Source organism: Xylocopa sonorina, chromosome 7 (assembly GCF_050948175.1).
Source record: "Xylocopa sonorina isolate GNS202 chromosome 7, iyXylSono1_principal, whole genome shotgun sequence".
Lineage (NCBI taxonomy): Eukaryota > Metazoa > Arthropoda > Insecta > Hymenoptera > Apidae > Xylocopa > Xylocopa sonorina.
In genome coordinates, this window is record NC_135199.1 from 13,670,710 (window position 1) to 13,686,128 (window position 15,419).

General features: G+C 34.5%; 8 protein-coding genes across 8 annotated transcripts; 4 read left to right on the forward strand and 4 right to left on the reverse strand.

The window, feature by feature from the left end:
- Positions 1–80: 80 nt before the first annotated feature.
- Positions 81–2,947, reverse strand: LOC143425050 (heat shock protein 60A). The gene is made up of 4 exons (XM_076897505.1): positions 2,787–2,947; positions 1,719–2,130; positions 730–1,620; positions 81–635 (listed from the first exon to the last, which is right to left on the reverse strand). The coding sequence occupies exons 2-4, from the start codon at positions 2,128–2,130 to the stop codon at positions 226–228; spliced, it is 1,713 nt and encodes a 570-aa protein (XP_076753620.1). The 5' UTR covers positions 2,787–2,947; the 3' UTR covers positions 81–225.
- An 885-nt stretch (positions 2,948–3,832) lies between these two features.
- On the forward strand, positions 3,833–5,125 carry LOC143425224 (10 kDa heat shock protein, mitochondrial). The gene is made up of 3 exons (XM_076897852.1): positions 3,833–3,938; positions 4,527–4,694; positions 4,791–5,125. The coding sequence occupies exons 1-3, from the start codon at positions 3,936–3,938 to the stop codon at positions 4,932–4,934; spliced, it is 315 nt and encodes a 104-aa protein (XP_076753967.1). The 5' UTR covers positions 3,833–3,935; the 3' UTR covers positions 4,935–5,125.
- Positions 5,100–6,611, reverse strand: Sas10 (UTP3 small subunit processome component Sas10). Its single transcript, XM_076897851.1, has 3 exons — positions 6,238–6,611; positions 5,524–6,149; positions 5,100–5,448 (listed from the first exon to the last, which is right to left on the reverse strand). Exons 1-3 carry the CDS (start codon positions 6,464–6,466, stop codon positions 5,359–5,361), a joined length of 945 nt encoding a protein of 314 aa, XP_076753966.1. The 5' UTR covers positions 6,467–6,611; the 3' UTR covers positions 5,100–5,358.
- Positions 6,612–7,218: 607 nt separating this feature from the next.
- Mrpl20 (mitochondrial ribosomal protein L20) lies at positions 7,219–7,899 on the forward strand. The gene is made up of 3 exons (XM_076898322.1): positions 7,219–7,348; positions 7,428–7,538; positions 7,600–7,899. The coding sequence occupies exons 1-3, from the start codon at positions 7,262–7,264 to the stop codon at positions 7,855–7,857; spliced, it is 456 nt and encodes a 151-aa protein (XP_076754437.1). The 5' UTR covers positions 7,219–7,261; the 3' UTR covers positions 7,858–7,899.
- A 170-nt stretch (positions 7,900–8,069) lies between these two features.
- On the reverse strand, positions 8,070–9,266 carry Tpi (triose phosphate isomerase). Its single transcript, XM_076898320.1, has 3 exons — positions 9,008–9,266; positions 8,668–8,921; positions 8,070–8,550 (listed from the first exon to the last, which is right to left on the reverse strand). The coding sequence occupies exons 1-3, from the start codon at positions 9,114–9,116 to the stop codon at positions 8,170–8,172; spliced, it is 744 nt and encodes a 247-aa protein (XP_076754435.1). The 5' UTR covers positions 9,117–9,266; the 3' UTR covers positions 8,070–8,169.
- Positions 9,267–10,195: 929 nt separating this feature from the next.
- Positions 10,196–11,532, forward strand: LOC143425063 (uncharacterized). The gene is made up of 3 exons (XM_076897531.1): positions 10,196–10,960; positions 11,038–11,219; positions 11,308–11,532. The coding sequence occupies exons 1-3, from the start codon at positions 10,196–10,198 to the stop codon at positions 11,462–11,464; spliced, it is 1,104 nt and encodes a 367-aa protein (XP_076753646.1). The 3' UTR covers positions 11,465–11,532.
- A 78-nt stretch (positions 11,533–11,610) lies between these two features.
- On the forward strand, positions 11,611–12,605 carry LOC143425067 (INO80 complex subunit C). The gene is made up of 3 exons (XM_076897537.1): positions 11,611–11,906; positions 12,271–12,338; positions 12,433–12,605. Exons 1-3 carry the CDS (start codon positions 11,729–11,731, stop codon positions 12,562–12,564), a joined length of 378 nt encoding a protein of 125 aa, XP_076753652.1. The 5' UTR covers positions 11,611–11,728; the 3' UTR covers positions 12,565–12,605.
- Positions 12,606–12,732: 127 nt separating this feature from the next.
- P23 (cytosolic prostaglandin E synthase) lies at positions 12,733–15,369 on the reverse strand. The gene is given in 5 exon segments (XM_076897536.1): positions 12,733–13,265; positions 13,404–13,785; positions 14,749–14,768; positions 14,770–14,859; positions 15,331–15,369. Coding segments are annotated over 5 exon segments (645 nt in total). The 5' UTR covers positions 15,355–15,369; the 3' UTR covers positions 12,733–13,136.
- Positions 15,370–15,419: the final 50 nt, after the last annotated feature.

The window sequence follows — 15,419 nt, forward strand, 5'->3', positions numbered from 1 at the left end:
TATTTTATTGTAAAGAACCTGTTTTCACTATTTTCTTATCATTTACCACCTCGAAGGAAGTATAATACGGTTCTAAGAGTTCTGCTTCCTAATTATTACTCGATCGGTATTTGTGTGTTTATTTGTTCAATTTGTAGCAAAGTAAATGATATTTAATTATTACCAAATATTGAAATTGAAATGCGAAATTCAGTCTTTGTATGGGAGTGGATCAGAGTTAATTAATTACATGCCCATGCCTCCCATACCACCCATACCGCCCATTCCGCCCATACCACCACCGCCCATTGGCATCTGGGGTTCTTCTTTAGGCAATTCAGCGACTACCGCTTCCGCGGTTGTAAGTAATGACGCAACACCCGCGGCATCGGTAAGGGCAGTACGCACTACTTTCGTCGGATCGATAATCCCTTTCTCGATCATATCAACGTATTCATCGTTCAGTGCATCGTAACCAAGTTTACTTTCACTAACTTTTGCTACCACTAAACTGGCGTCCACGCCTGCGTTTTGAGCAATCTGCAAACATGGCATACGCAACGCGTTCGCCACTATTTTTATTCCTGTCTCTTGATCGCTGTTCGATGCTTTTAAATTTCGAAGAGCCGGAATACATCTCAACAACGCGGTACCGCCTACGGGGAAGAGTATGCATACACGTTTTAAACGAAAGAAAAAACATTTTAAACGATATTACCTTTACGAATAGAAAGAATATTGATTATTTACCACCAGGAACGATCCCTTCTTCGACGGCTGCTCTAGTGGCATTGAGGGCATCGTGAACACGGTCCTTCTTCTCGTTAACTTCAACCTCGCTACTTCCACCGACTCGAAGAACTGCAACTCCGGACGCTAATCTTGCCAAACGTTCTTGCAGTTTCTCCTTCTCGTAGTCGGAAGTTGTATTCTCAATTTGATCTCTGATTACATCAGCTCGATGATCGACGTCATTCTTTTTCCCTTTACCCTTAAGAAACAGCGTATCGTCTTTCGTAATTACAACTTCTCCTACTTCGCCTAAATCGCACAGCTGTACGTTCTCTAATTTAACGAGATTCGCATCGTCGCCGAATACTATTCCTCCAGTCAAAATTGCCATGTCTTGAAGCGTTGCTTTCCTATTGTCACCAAAACCAGGTGCCTTAACAGCAGCGACCTGTAACCCGATCTTTAATCTGTTCACCACAAGCGTCGACAGAGCTTCACCGTCAATGTCTTCCGCTATAATGACAAGTGGTTTCCGTTGAGAATTCGCCAATTCCAGTGCCGGAATTATAGACTGTACGGACGATATTTTTTTCTCGCTGAAAAGCAATAGCGCATCTTGGAATTCAACTTTCGCTCCTTTACTAGAATTTATAAAGTACGGAGATATGTAGCCTCTGTCAAATTTCATTCCTTCTATAACTTCCAGCTCGTCGTGTAACGTTTTACCATCTTTCACGGTAATTACTCCCTCTTTTCCAACTTTTTTCATCGCATCCGATATCAGATTACCAATCGCTTTGTCCCCGTTTGCCGAAATGGTTGCTACCTGCGCAATCTCCTCTGGAGTCGTCACCGGTTTACTTAACGCTTTCAATTCCTCTTTAACCTTGTCGACTGCCAGCATTACACCTGCGTCAAACGTAGAACGACAAATGTAACATCGCTGCGCACTAAAATACTAACGGAGTATGTTTCTACAAGTTGAAATGAAAGTTACTGAAATTTACCTCTTCTTATTTCCACAGGATTGGCACCTTTGCTAATTTTTTCAAAACCTTCTTTTGCAATGGCTCTCGCCAAAACTGTGGCCGTAGTCGTGCCATCGCCGGCTTCTTCGTTTGTATTGTTTGCAACATCTTGCACTAATTTCGCTCCAATATTTTGAAATTTATCTTTCAGTTCGACTCCTTTCGCTACGGTGACGCCGTCTTTGGTAATTTTTGGACTACCCCAACTTTGCTCCAGAATGACGTTACGTCCTTTCGGACCCATTGTTACCGCAACAGCATCCGCTAAAATATCCACGCCTTGCAACATAAGTGCCCTAACTTCAGCCCCGAAACGTACATCTTTGGCGTACGAGCGAGCTTGTAATTGGCGTAAAGCTGTACCACGCAATAATGTCGGTAGTCTGTGCATCTGAAATAAAGGAATGCTACTTTCAAGTATATAGATCAAAAGTAATCGACTATAAGAGGAACGAGAGTTTGTACAAAAGCTTAACGACAGTATAAAATACGTTTAATAATTTTATTTTCACCATCTATGCAGAAACGCACACGTGTATATGTGTATATATATATATATATTTAGTTTATTTGTCGCATATATAACTAGTAGACGCTTTCAAATTAAAATACTCGTCTCTCTGAACGTGGTTACATAAATTGCCGCGTGCACGGAAAAAAATATCGCGACAGAAATTAGCTTAAAAAAATTGGAGAAATCTTTACGATGCACTTTGTATGACGCAAATTCTTTTACTTTTACGCCTATCGTAGTTTTCCTCGCCATATTATCGTCTATAATATAGAAAATAACCCGGCCGGTCCATCAACCGATAATCGAAGATAAATAGAAAAAATATAAATAAATACAATAGATAACATAAAGAAATTAAATTGAAATTAAAAGATTAAAAGAAACAAGAATTGAAAGCTACAGAAAGGATAAATAGCTACGGCAAGGAAATCTTAGCTGTGCACACGTTTAAAATATCGTCGTACGATTCTAATAGAGCTGTATTTTACTGGAAATATAGAACGGGAATAAAATTTGTATAGAAAAATAATTACCTCTAACCAATGAAAGGAGATGAAACCGTTAGTTACAGATTGTAGTTAGAAAAGTAAGTGAAAATCGTCACAGCGTTACCGCACGTTGTCTCCTCGGTGGAATGAAATGTGCAAAAGAGCTTGTGCTATCACATGGATATTAGTCCCCACCCTTTTCCTTCGATTATAACCTAACCTTTTCCTAGTGTCTATGTGTGCGATTTTTACAAGTTTTGAAAAATTAACAGTAAACTTACAATTAGAATAACAAAATGGAAGAAATGGAAAAAAATCTTTTATTTACTTCTATTTTCTCTATTAACCGTGTTCAATACATAAACGATATCAATAAATTGTTTCGTTGGCTAGGGGCTACGAATTCTAGAATGTACGAGAACACGTGTGATGCAATCGTTTGGTAGAGACCAATGAGATTCGTCGTCTGTATGCGATGCCGGCAACCGTTCTTTCCTACGGTTATTCTTTCCACGACATCGATGTTTTCAAATCATTTCAAAATAACTTCAACTCTGATATCAATAACTGTACGGACCATTCGATAATTATAATCTTCTCTTACATTTTCAATTTATATAAATAGAACAATCACAATATGCATATCTTTTACCGATATATCGATTTTTCTACAATTCTTATTTATATATTATCACGTATTACGGGAATCGATAAAAAATGTTTCGAAAAAAGATTCTTCTCAAGAAGAATTGATATTTAATCGAAATTTAATATAATATTATTCATTGAGATTATCTTTTGTTCGAAGTTACACGCGCATCTGCAAGTTGCGCTCGAATGGAATTTTTGTTCGTCGATAAAAATAAAAAATCTAGAAAAAGTAACGATTGAAATTTAGTTAAGGATATATTAAGAAATAAGAATTTTCTTGCAGCGTAACGCTGACCACGTGCTTAATCGCAGCCTTAGCGTCATCTCGTGGCAGAGTTGCAGGTATTACGTAACGATATATCGAGTTCTTACTCGAATGGTGAAATCAATAAACACGTGGTGGGGCAACCAAACGTAGTGGGGAAGAGTAGGAATCTTCGAGAAAAGCAGAGAAATCTGCACATTGCTTTTGGTCGCAACGTGCGCTGGATCACGCGCTGTGTTCATTCAATTGATCATTTTACTAAATCTAGTTCTATAACAATGGTAAGGATCGAAAGTTATTCTCTATTTTACATTACCAATTTATCTTGTCCCGATAAAATAATAAATCAGTTTCGAGTAATATTCAAGCGTTTAACCTGAGGAGGATAACCTCCAAATTACCGATTAACTTATTACTTGTATTATCTATTAAATATCTGCCAATTCGGTAAACATCATTCTAAATCCAAGTCTAAAAATGTACATTACACGTGTACGTTATTTTCACTTGACACAGTAAATTCAATAATTTCTCGTTCGATTAACTAAATGCCGCATGGCCGGCATTTTCTTCCTTTGTTAAAAAAAAACAAATGATTTTAAAACAATCAGCAATACAAAACATACATACGACGATAACTTCTCGTATGTACTTCTTAAATACAACTTGATCGTATTACATTTCTATTATTTCCCATTTGCAACTGCATCATTGTTGGTAACTTAACTATTCGATAAATATTAATTATTACGAGAAATTCTGTAAAATTGCACCATGCACGACCTTAAAGTAGTTACTTTTAAAACTGCTAATAAATATAATACACATATTTATATACCGATGTATATTTTTCATTTGATTATTTTCAGGCAGCAGCTAACGCTATTAAGAGACTCGTACCTCTCTTCGATAGAGTTCTCGTGCAAAGGGCGGAAGCTGTAACCAAAACGAAAGGTGGCATTGTTTTGCCAGAGAAAGCTCAAGCAAAAGTTTTACAAGGAACAGTCGTGGCGATAGGTCCTGGACAGAGAAACGATGTAAGAGGGAAATGATTATTTATCCTTATGTGTATAATATACACATTTCTGACTGCCTATATAAAAGTTCAATTAACGATTAATATTTATTTTTAGAAAGGAGAACACATCCCTTTAAGTATTAAGATCGGTGATGTTGTCCTGTTGCCAGAATATGGTGGAACAAAGGTAGAGCTGGAAGATAACAAAGAATTTCACTTATTCCGCGAATCAGACATATTAGCAAAGTTAGAAGTTTAAATTTTTGTTGTAAGTACCACAAATTATATCGTGAAAACTTTCTAAACAAGAAACAAACGAGATATAAATTAGTCTCGTCCAAATGTTATTGTTCATCGTCGCTTCATGAAATTATGTTATTCCTTTATGTGTCATGTGATTTTAAACGTACAGAAAGAAAGAATAAAACGTTCTTTATGTTTATGTAATTATATGCTTTGACATTGTCTCTTGTTATATTTTCTTTTTGTCCTGATAATTCATAGAAGCAGAAGGAATGCAATAAAGTTTTTTACACGTTGATATTAATGTAATAGGTAGTATAAGTTTACGTATCCATATTTTATATACAAAAGTACCGTGTATTTTAAGAGGAAATAAAAAACCAAGGAATTTTACAGTTTTTAAAGCAAACTGTAAGCTCTTTTTATACGGTTGTCGTCTATCATTTTAATTTGATACTTTTCTTTACACCAGCTTTTATGCCCGATATTTCTCCAGCATAACGGGTAACTTCTTTTCTCACCGCTCTTACCTGTGCAAAATAAAGATGATTATTAATACGTCGACAAATTTTGTCTTATATTTACAACAAATAGATGATGCTTACAGCCCCTTTCCTACGAATTTTGGCTTTACGATATTTATTCCTATGCTTCACCCTAGGATTGCGTTGCTCCTTTTTACGGCACGGTGTTAAACCCTTATTTTTTGCTATTTGATACGTAATACCTCTCTTTTCTTCGTTCTCCGTTGAAAGAGCTTTTGCGTCGGTAGTTTCTACGTTAGCGCTTTCTATTCCTTCCATAAATTTACCGTTACCGGTTTCCAACTTCGAATCGGCACTTGGAATTTCTCCTACAAATTTCTTTTCATCGTTCGGTGTGTCTTTAATGTCACTTGCATCTATCCTAGTACTATTAGATGTATTGTACAATAATTTTCCTTCTTTCACTGCCTTTAATATTTCCTGTATGTTTTCGATTAAATTTCCTTGCTCCGATTCCAATCGATTTAATAGCTCGCGATATTGTGCCAAACGTTTTATAACCGGATGAGAACTAACGGGTAGTCTTTTTGCTTTTAGCATTAAATAAAAAGTAATATTGATACAATAATTCAATAAAAGATGGTATTTGGTCCTTAAAAATGAAACTGCTGGATAATAAGGTAGCGTACTATTTTTAACCAATGTTAGAAACGGTACCACCAAATCTCTTGCTTCTGTCATGCGATCTAAATTATAAAGTATGTATCAGTAATGTACTATTTATAGTTTACCAATGTTAATATATACGCATAAACAAATAGATACGTAAATCACCTTTAAAATCGTTTACCAGCGCTGCGAATTCAGGGCTTTCTTTTTCTATGATCATTCGCCTTTGTCTTTTGCTAAGTTTACTGAAATCCGTCTTAATATATTGTTCCACTTCCTCGTTTACTTCCTGATCACCACTCTTTTTAGATGGTATAAAATCTAATCCAAAATCAACATCATCCAATTGCTCTGCCAATCTTTTTTGTATATTCCTGGCTTCCTCTTCTTCCATTTCGGCGACTGCTAAATCTTTTTCATTAATCGTGGCATAATCGGGATCCACGTAATCCGTAGAATAATAAGCTTTCTTTTTTCTCCCCCATGCTTTTTCATCTGGCAAGTTAACGTTCTCTTCCAATCCTTCGATATCGGATTCCAAGGAATCATGCGTATCCGCATCGGTTTGATCCGACTCGTGATCCTGTTCCAATCCGTACACTTCGTAATCGCTCTCATAACTATCGGAGGACTCATTATTGCGTACTTTTCTAAGTAATTCACGTTCATTTTCTGAATATTCTTCCTCGGAATCTGTTACTTCATTTACATCTATATCTTCCAAATCCGCTGCTTCTACCTGGTTCATATCTGGTATTTTCAATCTACTAAAAAAAAAGATTTAAAGAACGGTTAATGACACCGGTAGAAATTGAGTTTAAATTTTCGTTTCATATGAATTTCTTATTTACCTTTTCTTGCTTTTCATATTAAAATGTAGTATTGACTTTTCAGAATAAGACGACAATGGTTATAACCTCTCTCGCAAGAACGTTTAATACAATAATAGATGACACGTGAATCGAGTAGAGCCTCGTGTAACGTTAACAGATGGTTAGTTTCTTTTCGAATGGCTGCCAACCTTGGAACTTGTATGGTACTTTCTACGTTCAAACGTTTACATTTATCTATGCCTATCTACAACGAATAGTGTCTAGGTTGTTACTTAGTTCGCTACCTTAGGTTAAATGCTCTGTTCGATATGAACAATTAGTTTATACTTATTAGTTATTTGAATTTAGGAAGAAACATGGTATTTTTAAGCGCGCAATTATTCGCACGAAGCCGAGGTCCCGATGAATTCTGGCGAAAGCGTCAGATATTTAAACTCGCTGCGGTAAATATATTTATACTTGTTCGGAATTAAACAAAACAAATTTTCATTTGATAATAATAACATATGCATTTAACTGCAGCATTACATTGGAAGAAAACGAAATTGTTATAGCATAACTATCAGGAATGTACACAGAGCATTGTTAAAAACAACAAAAGCAAGGTATCTAAAGAAAGAGGATATGAAAGAGGTAATGGATACAGAGATACTGATAACTTGGTTCCTGTTATGTAATTACTTTGTCTTTATAGCTCTGGGAAGCCAGGTTGGATGGTGCCGCAAACGAACACGGCATTAACCTAAAGATATTGAGAGAAGGTCTAAGCAGGTGCAACATTCTCCTTAATCGTAAATCTTTAGCAAATTTGGCTATCTGGGAACCAAGAACCTTCAAGTCTTTGTCCGATATTGCTTGTGCGAAATCAAAACTGGGTGGCGTTAAACAAGTTGCTAATAATTCAATGCCTGAAAGTGTTATAGTTAAAAGATTAGTCGACGAATTGGACTGAGAATGAAATATTTAAATGTATAATAAAGAACGAATGAACTTACATTTCGTTGAAACATTTATTAAGCTACTAAGGATTTTATATTTACAAGAAATACATGATTCTAAGAAAGAACAAAAGAATGACGATTGCAATTTACTGTTAGCTGTACGGTAATGTTTCATTGCAGTAGCAGGTATTATATCTTTCTCTACGTGAACGACAAGAAAATATATGAATTAATAGTTTATAATTGTTCTTATAATATATACATTCTTAGACTGTATATTAAAAATAAACTGCATGACATTCTTCCATAAAGAATATTTGATCTCACTGCTTGGCGTTAACAATTTGTACAAAGTCTGGTTTCAACGATGCTCCTCCGACTAAAAATCCATCTATATCTTTTTCTTTTGCCAAATCTTTTGCATTTCCTGCTGTCACAGAGCCTCCATAAATAATTCTGACGGCCTCTGCGACAGTTGGATTGACATTCTTAGAGAACCAGTCTCTTAATTTTTCATGAACTTCTTGAGCTTGCTGCGGCGTGGCTGTTTTGCCTGTACCAATTGCCCAGACTGGTTCATAGGCGACCACTACGTTATCCCACGATTTGATTTTGTCCGCGATAGCTTTAGTCTGTCTGAAGACCACTTCCTCCGTTTTGGAAGCTTCTCTCTCTTCCAGTTTCTCTCCGATACAAGCAATCACCTAGACGCGTCGAATACACTTATATTTCAATCTTTTTTACAGAAACTTATGTCGGACAAAGGTTTCTTATATCTAACGACTCGAGTTTAACTATCGAGTTGTTACATTTATAATTACCTTCAGCCCTGCTTCTAAAGCATGAGCCACCTTTTCTGCTACCAACTCGTCCGTTTCACCAAACACGTTTCTACGCTCCGAATGACCTAATATAACCCATGGGATTCCATTATCCAGAAGCATAGCGGGACTGATTTCTCCGGTGAAAGCTCCTTTCGCAACCTTGTACGTATTCTGACCAGCGATGCTAACATTGTTGGGTAATATACTTTTAACGTACGTTAAATATATCGATGGTACTCCAACGACAACCTCTGGCATATTATTGGAATTATTGTTATGAAAAATGTTGTGAAATACAAGTTAGTGAACACGTATTACATAGAAGAGAGAAACGTACCAACATTTGGATCGAGTGGTCCAGTTTTTAAAAAAGCAACGATACTATCTATTTCACTTTTAGTACCATTCATTTTCCAATTACCACCAACGAAAAATTTCCGACCCATGGCTTTATAATGTATTAACGGACGTATATTATCGTGGGTAAAATATCTCCAAGCTAGACGATGGGAATCTGGAATAAATTCAAAAATGCTCTTTTGACCTTCAACCAAGCCGGAGGTGAGTTCGATCACGTTCTCTGCAACCTCGTTTTATAAAACTCCCCACTATTCTTATTCTCCCCACACGTCTCCCCATCCCTGTCGCTGCCCCACCCTTTCCTTACTCGCCATATAAAAACCATATAAAAACCATATAAAAACTATATTTCTTTAGAATTCATCTGTACATGCCTTATAAATGTAATTTTATTGAACTTTTTATTCTGCTAAAATTGAACTCTGTTCAACTATCGAGACCCATGCTAGTCTCTTTGATAAATACAAACATCATATATGTTTACTTCTCATTTGAAAAATATTAGGATAAAGATTCTTAGAAAGGATGAAAGCGAAAGAAAGGAAGAGTTAAATGATATTTTTCAATCTTACTTTTCTTTACGATAGGATGCAGGTTTAACTTTAGGAATTTGTTGTTTCAAAAATTGCGCACAAAGTTCTGTATACACGAAACAGGATTTCTAGGAAATTTTACAGGTTATTCGAATGTCATATTAATAATTATTCGTAAGAGAAGAATCGAGCACGGATCCTTGGTACTGGTGAGTAACGAGTAAAAATGTTCAACAACGATGGTTTAAAATGGCAAAATTCTTTATCTTAGAAGTTATTTATATTAATTTCTTTAACAATTGTTTTGTAAAATAAAAGTAAATTTTCCTTACAATTATTTGAAACAGTTGCTATCGAAATACCCTTACTATGTTGGAAGAATTTCTCCTTCAAGATACTTTTGTCGCATAACTTAATCAAATTTCGAGAAATAGAAGTAAACACCATGTTAACATAATAAACATCGAGTTTCCATAGCTATTATTATGAAGTTGGATAAAAAACAGTTGCATAAGTTTGTTTGCAATGATTTGTCAATATTTCCATAATATAGAAATTAATGCTTTCTTAATGTCTTTTTTTCATGCACTTTTTAATCGATATTTAGTTGAAAAGAATTTTTAATGCATAACATGCTTGAATTGTTCAAGTTAAACATGGATAAATTTGCGCACATATTTATTGAAAACTTAGGCTTAAGAATCAAGTCGCACACTTGCAGAAAGGTTACAACAAACAAAATTACATTTATATGGCATATAGATGAATCAGATTCTGTAGAAAAAATGAAAGAAGTTAGCGTGCAGCAAAGTTTGGATTTTTCTAACGAAAAGAGCATAAATCATTTTCTCGAGACCCATGCTAGTCTCTTTGATAAACTAAGTTATTTCGATAATACAAACATGTTTACTTCCCATTTGAAAAATATTAACGCAAAGATTCTTGAAAAGATGAAAGCGAAAAGTAGGAGAAATAGCGAAGATATGCGAAAAGGAAAAGCTAAACTGCGTAAAGTAAATATAATTTGCAGCAAAAAATTAAGAAGAAACATATCGTATAAATTGAATGGACTTAAAAAAAATTCGCTCTCTTCTGTGGCTTGTAAAGAGATCAATTCTCAAAATTATAAGAAAGATACATTTAAAAAAGTTCCGCCACTCGACTGGTCCAAGATATTTTCTCGTAATATTATTATACCTAATGGTCACAAAATTGTTAACAATTTAAATACAGATAATATTAAGCATAATTCGTTTGTTGTTAAACACAATTTAGCAAACAATCTAACAAATATTGCAAAGGAGGAAGTAAAAAATACAGATAAATATGTGCAATTACATACAAAAGACATAGAGCATGTAAAGAGAAATGTACAAGTTACTCTTCATATAGCACAGGTTACACGATCATATTAGTTTGAACTTATTTAATTTCTGTAATTTCTTTCGTCTTACCTAGTATTAAAATTACACAGAATTTAAACTACGATTATAGTGCAAGAAAACAAGTAGATTATAATCTAGCACTTTGTCGTCATGCAATCCTATGTTTGATTGAACCAAGTAAAAAGGCTATTGTTTCAATCGAAGATGATTTATCTATTGTGATTCAAAGTTATCTATCACGCGGATATAAATATCATTTTGAATTTCAGAGGTATTTTGTTAGGGAAAAAGAAATATATGTATGTATGTATGTGTGTGTGTGTGTGTCCTTTCGCAATAAATTAACCGTTCCTTTTTAGCTGTTCAAAGGAGTATTATGCAGCTGTACTTATTTTAAGTCAGTGGGCTAAAGTTTTGGTTAAACATATAAACACAACTATGATATACACAATTTGTGGCGTATTGGGATGCGATGTTAAAAATATATTAGTTTTGTATAATCCAGGTAGAAAGTGATTTTAAATGTGTCTTTTAATTAGAATCTATATTACAATTTGATATAATAAAGGAAATTGTTCAACAGATATCTAACACATCCTTCTATTACACATTGATAAATGTATATTTTTTAAAAATAATGAAACATGAGCGATGCATACTTATATGCTATAATTAATTCCAATAAATGCCTACAATTATTTCTATTCGTGAACATATCTTTTTATACATTGATCGTTACTTTTCACGGAAGGTTCATGATTTCATCAGACGATATGAAAAATGGTAAACGAAGAAGTAGTAGAATTTAATAAAAAGCCACAACCAGTTTTCAAGAATCCAGTTTTTCAACAGAAATTTCGATCTACTAGTAATACTGGAAAGAAACGAACTTGGCGTTCGTTAAAACAAGTCCTAGCCCAAGAACGTACTTTGCCGTGGCCTGCGGAAGTAGTGCATTGTATGTATTACTTTTTCCGAACTATTTCTATAAATTTAAAGCAATTTCAAATATAATTGAGGAACTAAAGATGTCATTATTATAATTACAACAACCATTTAGTGAGGAATCGGTTTATGCTTAATGATACATTTATTTCAAATTTATTTCGCACCGCAACTGCGATGCTGCATTTACTTTAAATTTCCAATATGGACAATTTTTATTATGTTCGAATAGTTTGCGATGAAAAATTATAGAAATTGATTACGTAATATTTGCCGAATATATATATATATATATATATATCTATATATACATATATACCGTTCAAGTCAGAATTGTTCACAATTGAAATGTTATTGCTAACTTTGAAAAATTTCAGATAGTTCTATTAATGCACCGCCAAGCTTTAGACCAGCAAAGAAGTATTCAGATATTTCAGGATTGCCCGTAAGCGATTCCTTTCTATTTTACTTTCGATACACGTACATTTGGTTACGGCATTGAATTATAAATTGATGTATAGATCATATTTATTTTACAGGCACGATATACAGATCCACAGACTAAATTATACTATGCAACTGCAGAAGAATTCGCGACAGTCCGAAGTCTACCAATGGATATAACTGCTGGATATTTAGCGTTACGGGGCGCGTCCAGCATTGTTGGATAAACAAAACGAGAAATCTATACGTATATCTTGTCATTCCTGTATATTTAAGCCAGTTACTGTTACTGTTACTGTTATTACCAAAAATTGATAAATTCTTTAACACATAGACACACACTTTACGTTTTAAATTCTTTTAACGGGATTTTCTGAAATAAATAATTCTACAAATAATTTAATTCATTTTCATTATTTCATCTCCTTCATATATATTATACACAAGTAATCGTTATTAAAAAAAAAAAAAAAAAAGAACGTGTTCTCGTTATAACTTAGTATGAACTATGGACTAAAGAAAGATTGGAAAATCTTTGAGATGTGTATTACTGGTTTGTCTCTCGACCACTGTATTCTCTTAAGTTGACAGTTTCTTGTGCACCTCATTCGTCTGTTTCCTACTGCGACACGAGCCATTCTCAAATTTGCAAAACCGATTTGCAACAGAAAGTACAAATAGCATGGCCTATTAAAATATTGCCTGGTGGTGCACTATCTTTAGGTTGCCATCTGTTTTTATATTTTTTATTATTTTTTGTCGTTAACGAAGATTATTTTAAAGTAGCATCAAAATGTTTTCATTCGAGCAAATCGGGTAAATCATCGTAGTCACTATCCAATTCATCCTCTTCGTCCCCCAAATCGTCTGAATCGAAGTTTGGTTTACTGTCTCCTGACCCTCCTAGACCACCCATGTGTCTCATCATCTACAAATATCGTTGGAAATATGGATCATCAAATTGTTTACGCGTAAGCGAATTTATATCGAAATAATCATACATTAGCTAGGACACTTTTTCCACGAGGATCGCAAACATATTATTTAACAATTAATATTCCCTTACATCTTCCAAATCGTTACTACTTCCTTCCATGCCACCTTCATCGTCGCTATCATCCTCATCCTTCCATTTGTTAAAATCACTTTTTAACCAATGGGCCTTCGTCTTTTCTTTCGTTAATCTTGGCCAATATGGGCCTTCCTCTTTTTTAACAAGAACTAATTCTAGAGTCCTTCCCCTTAAGTTTTGAATTGTTCTATTTGGAACAATTTCTCCATATAAATTAATTGTTATTTCATGCATTTTTTGTTCGGTTCCGCCTATCCCTTTAAAATATATCATTTGTGGTTCAATGTTGATGACAGGATCTTTGCAATCTTCTAGGCAGATGGTAACAAATAAAATATCTCTTCTTTGTGCCCACATAACAGGTGGAGGCGGCAGTCTACAAATTAATTAATTAATTAATAATTTGGATTAATGTAAACAAAAATTGAATTATGTTGCTGCCAAATATCTATCTATATATGTATACACATGTATACGTTCTATATGTCCCAAGAAAGCATTAAATCGAAGAAGGTGTTAATCGATAAAAATAATACCTCACCCTATATCAATGGTTATTTATTATTTATATCATTTGGCGTATAAAATGTTGTACAATAATATACGCGCGAATATGTACCTACACTGAACGTACACAGTATAAAATTAAGTGTCTATTTCATGTTTTAAAATTTTTAATGAACTTCTCGTTCAGATTGTAACATTTAATAACGAGATTCATGAATTAAAGCAACAGTAAGACATGTATAATGTAACATTCTAATTGTAAAACGTGGATAAAGGTTAGGAAACAAAGCTCTATCTAGTTTCGAAAAAGAAATTCGCTAGTCATTATTGACGAAGCGACACGTTACTCGTATGGGATAATAGAAGAAAAAAAGATCGAATAATTTTATATAAGTGGAGAGATTGCGATGACACGCAGAAAATATTAAAATATATACGTTGCGTTTCAAATGTGTGGATAAATTGCTACTTAAAAACACGAGTTAATAAAAGTTGGGGCATCGAAATTTGATTATCGGAAAGTTGATAAAAGTAAAGACGAAAGGCTGAAAATTGGTGGCCGATGAAATATCTATAGATAATTAAGAAAGAGTGTATTGTAAATAAAGGAGAAAAAGAGGAACGTAACACAATTTCTTGCGATTCTTTTCCAGAAATTTCGAGAATCAATAAAGCCGTCTTACAACATGGCGGTGCCTCGAGAGTCACGAAGTGGTAATCTACCTTCTTTCATCGATATCTGTTGCTCTTTTCATAGTACCGTCAAAGGAGAAGAATCGTAGGATCAAAAAACGCAATTGAAGAAATTTTTATGTGAAATTTCTCTACTTACTGGCCTTCTTGAGTCATATTTCAAGAGCTTCGTTTCACGAGAAGCAAACAAACACAGAGCGCTTACGTATCGCGCCGTAGACCTCTGATTCGAGAGTGTTTCGAGATTCAACTATCGATCAAACAACATGGTGATTGGTTACTTTTCTCGATTTCGACTTCCCTTGTTTCCGGAATCGAAATTTGAAACATTTATTAGCGCACATTTCTTAAACTTGTACACACTCTACTCTAAATATTGTTAATACATATTGTTATTTAATAACATGAACCCTGGTAAACAGAAATTCCAACAGAAAAATTAACCAAGATGTTTATTCTAATAAATCATACGTGTACGCGAGATATGTTTAATATTTGAAAAACCCTATAAGCATGTCTGCATGTAGAAAGAAAACATTTCATTGACGATATATCTTCGCAAGATAGTAGTATAGTTTGGAAAAAGTGGGAATGAGTATTGTGGGGAGTGGGGGGTGAAACAGCCGTAGCGGGAAGGAGGGGAGGAAAAAGAGAGTGAAAAGAGAGAGCCTTTGCGTTAGATTGTAGGTCAGCATAGCAGAGAGGGAGGAGAGAATACTACCTTTCTTGCCGTAACCGTGGCCATAAACTAACAGGATATACACACGGTGTATCAGTCTTTCTTTCGCAGCCCCGACTCGTCCGATTCGT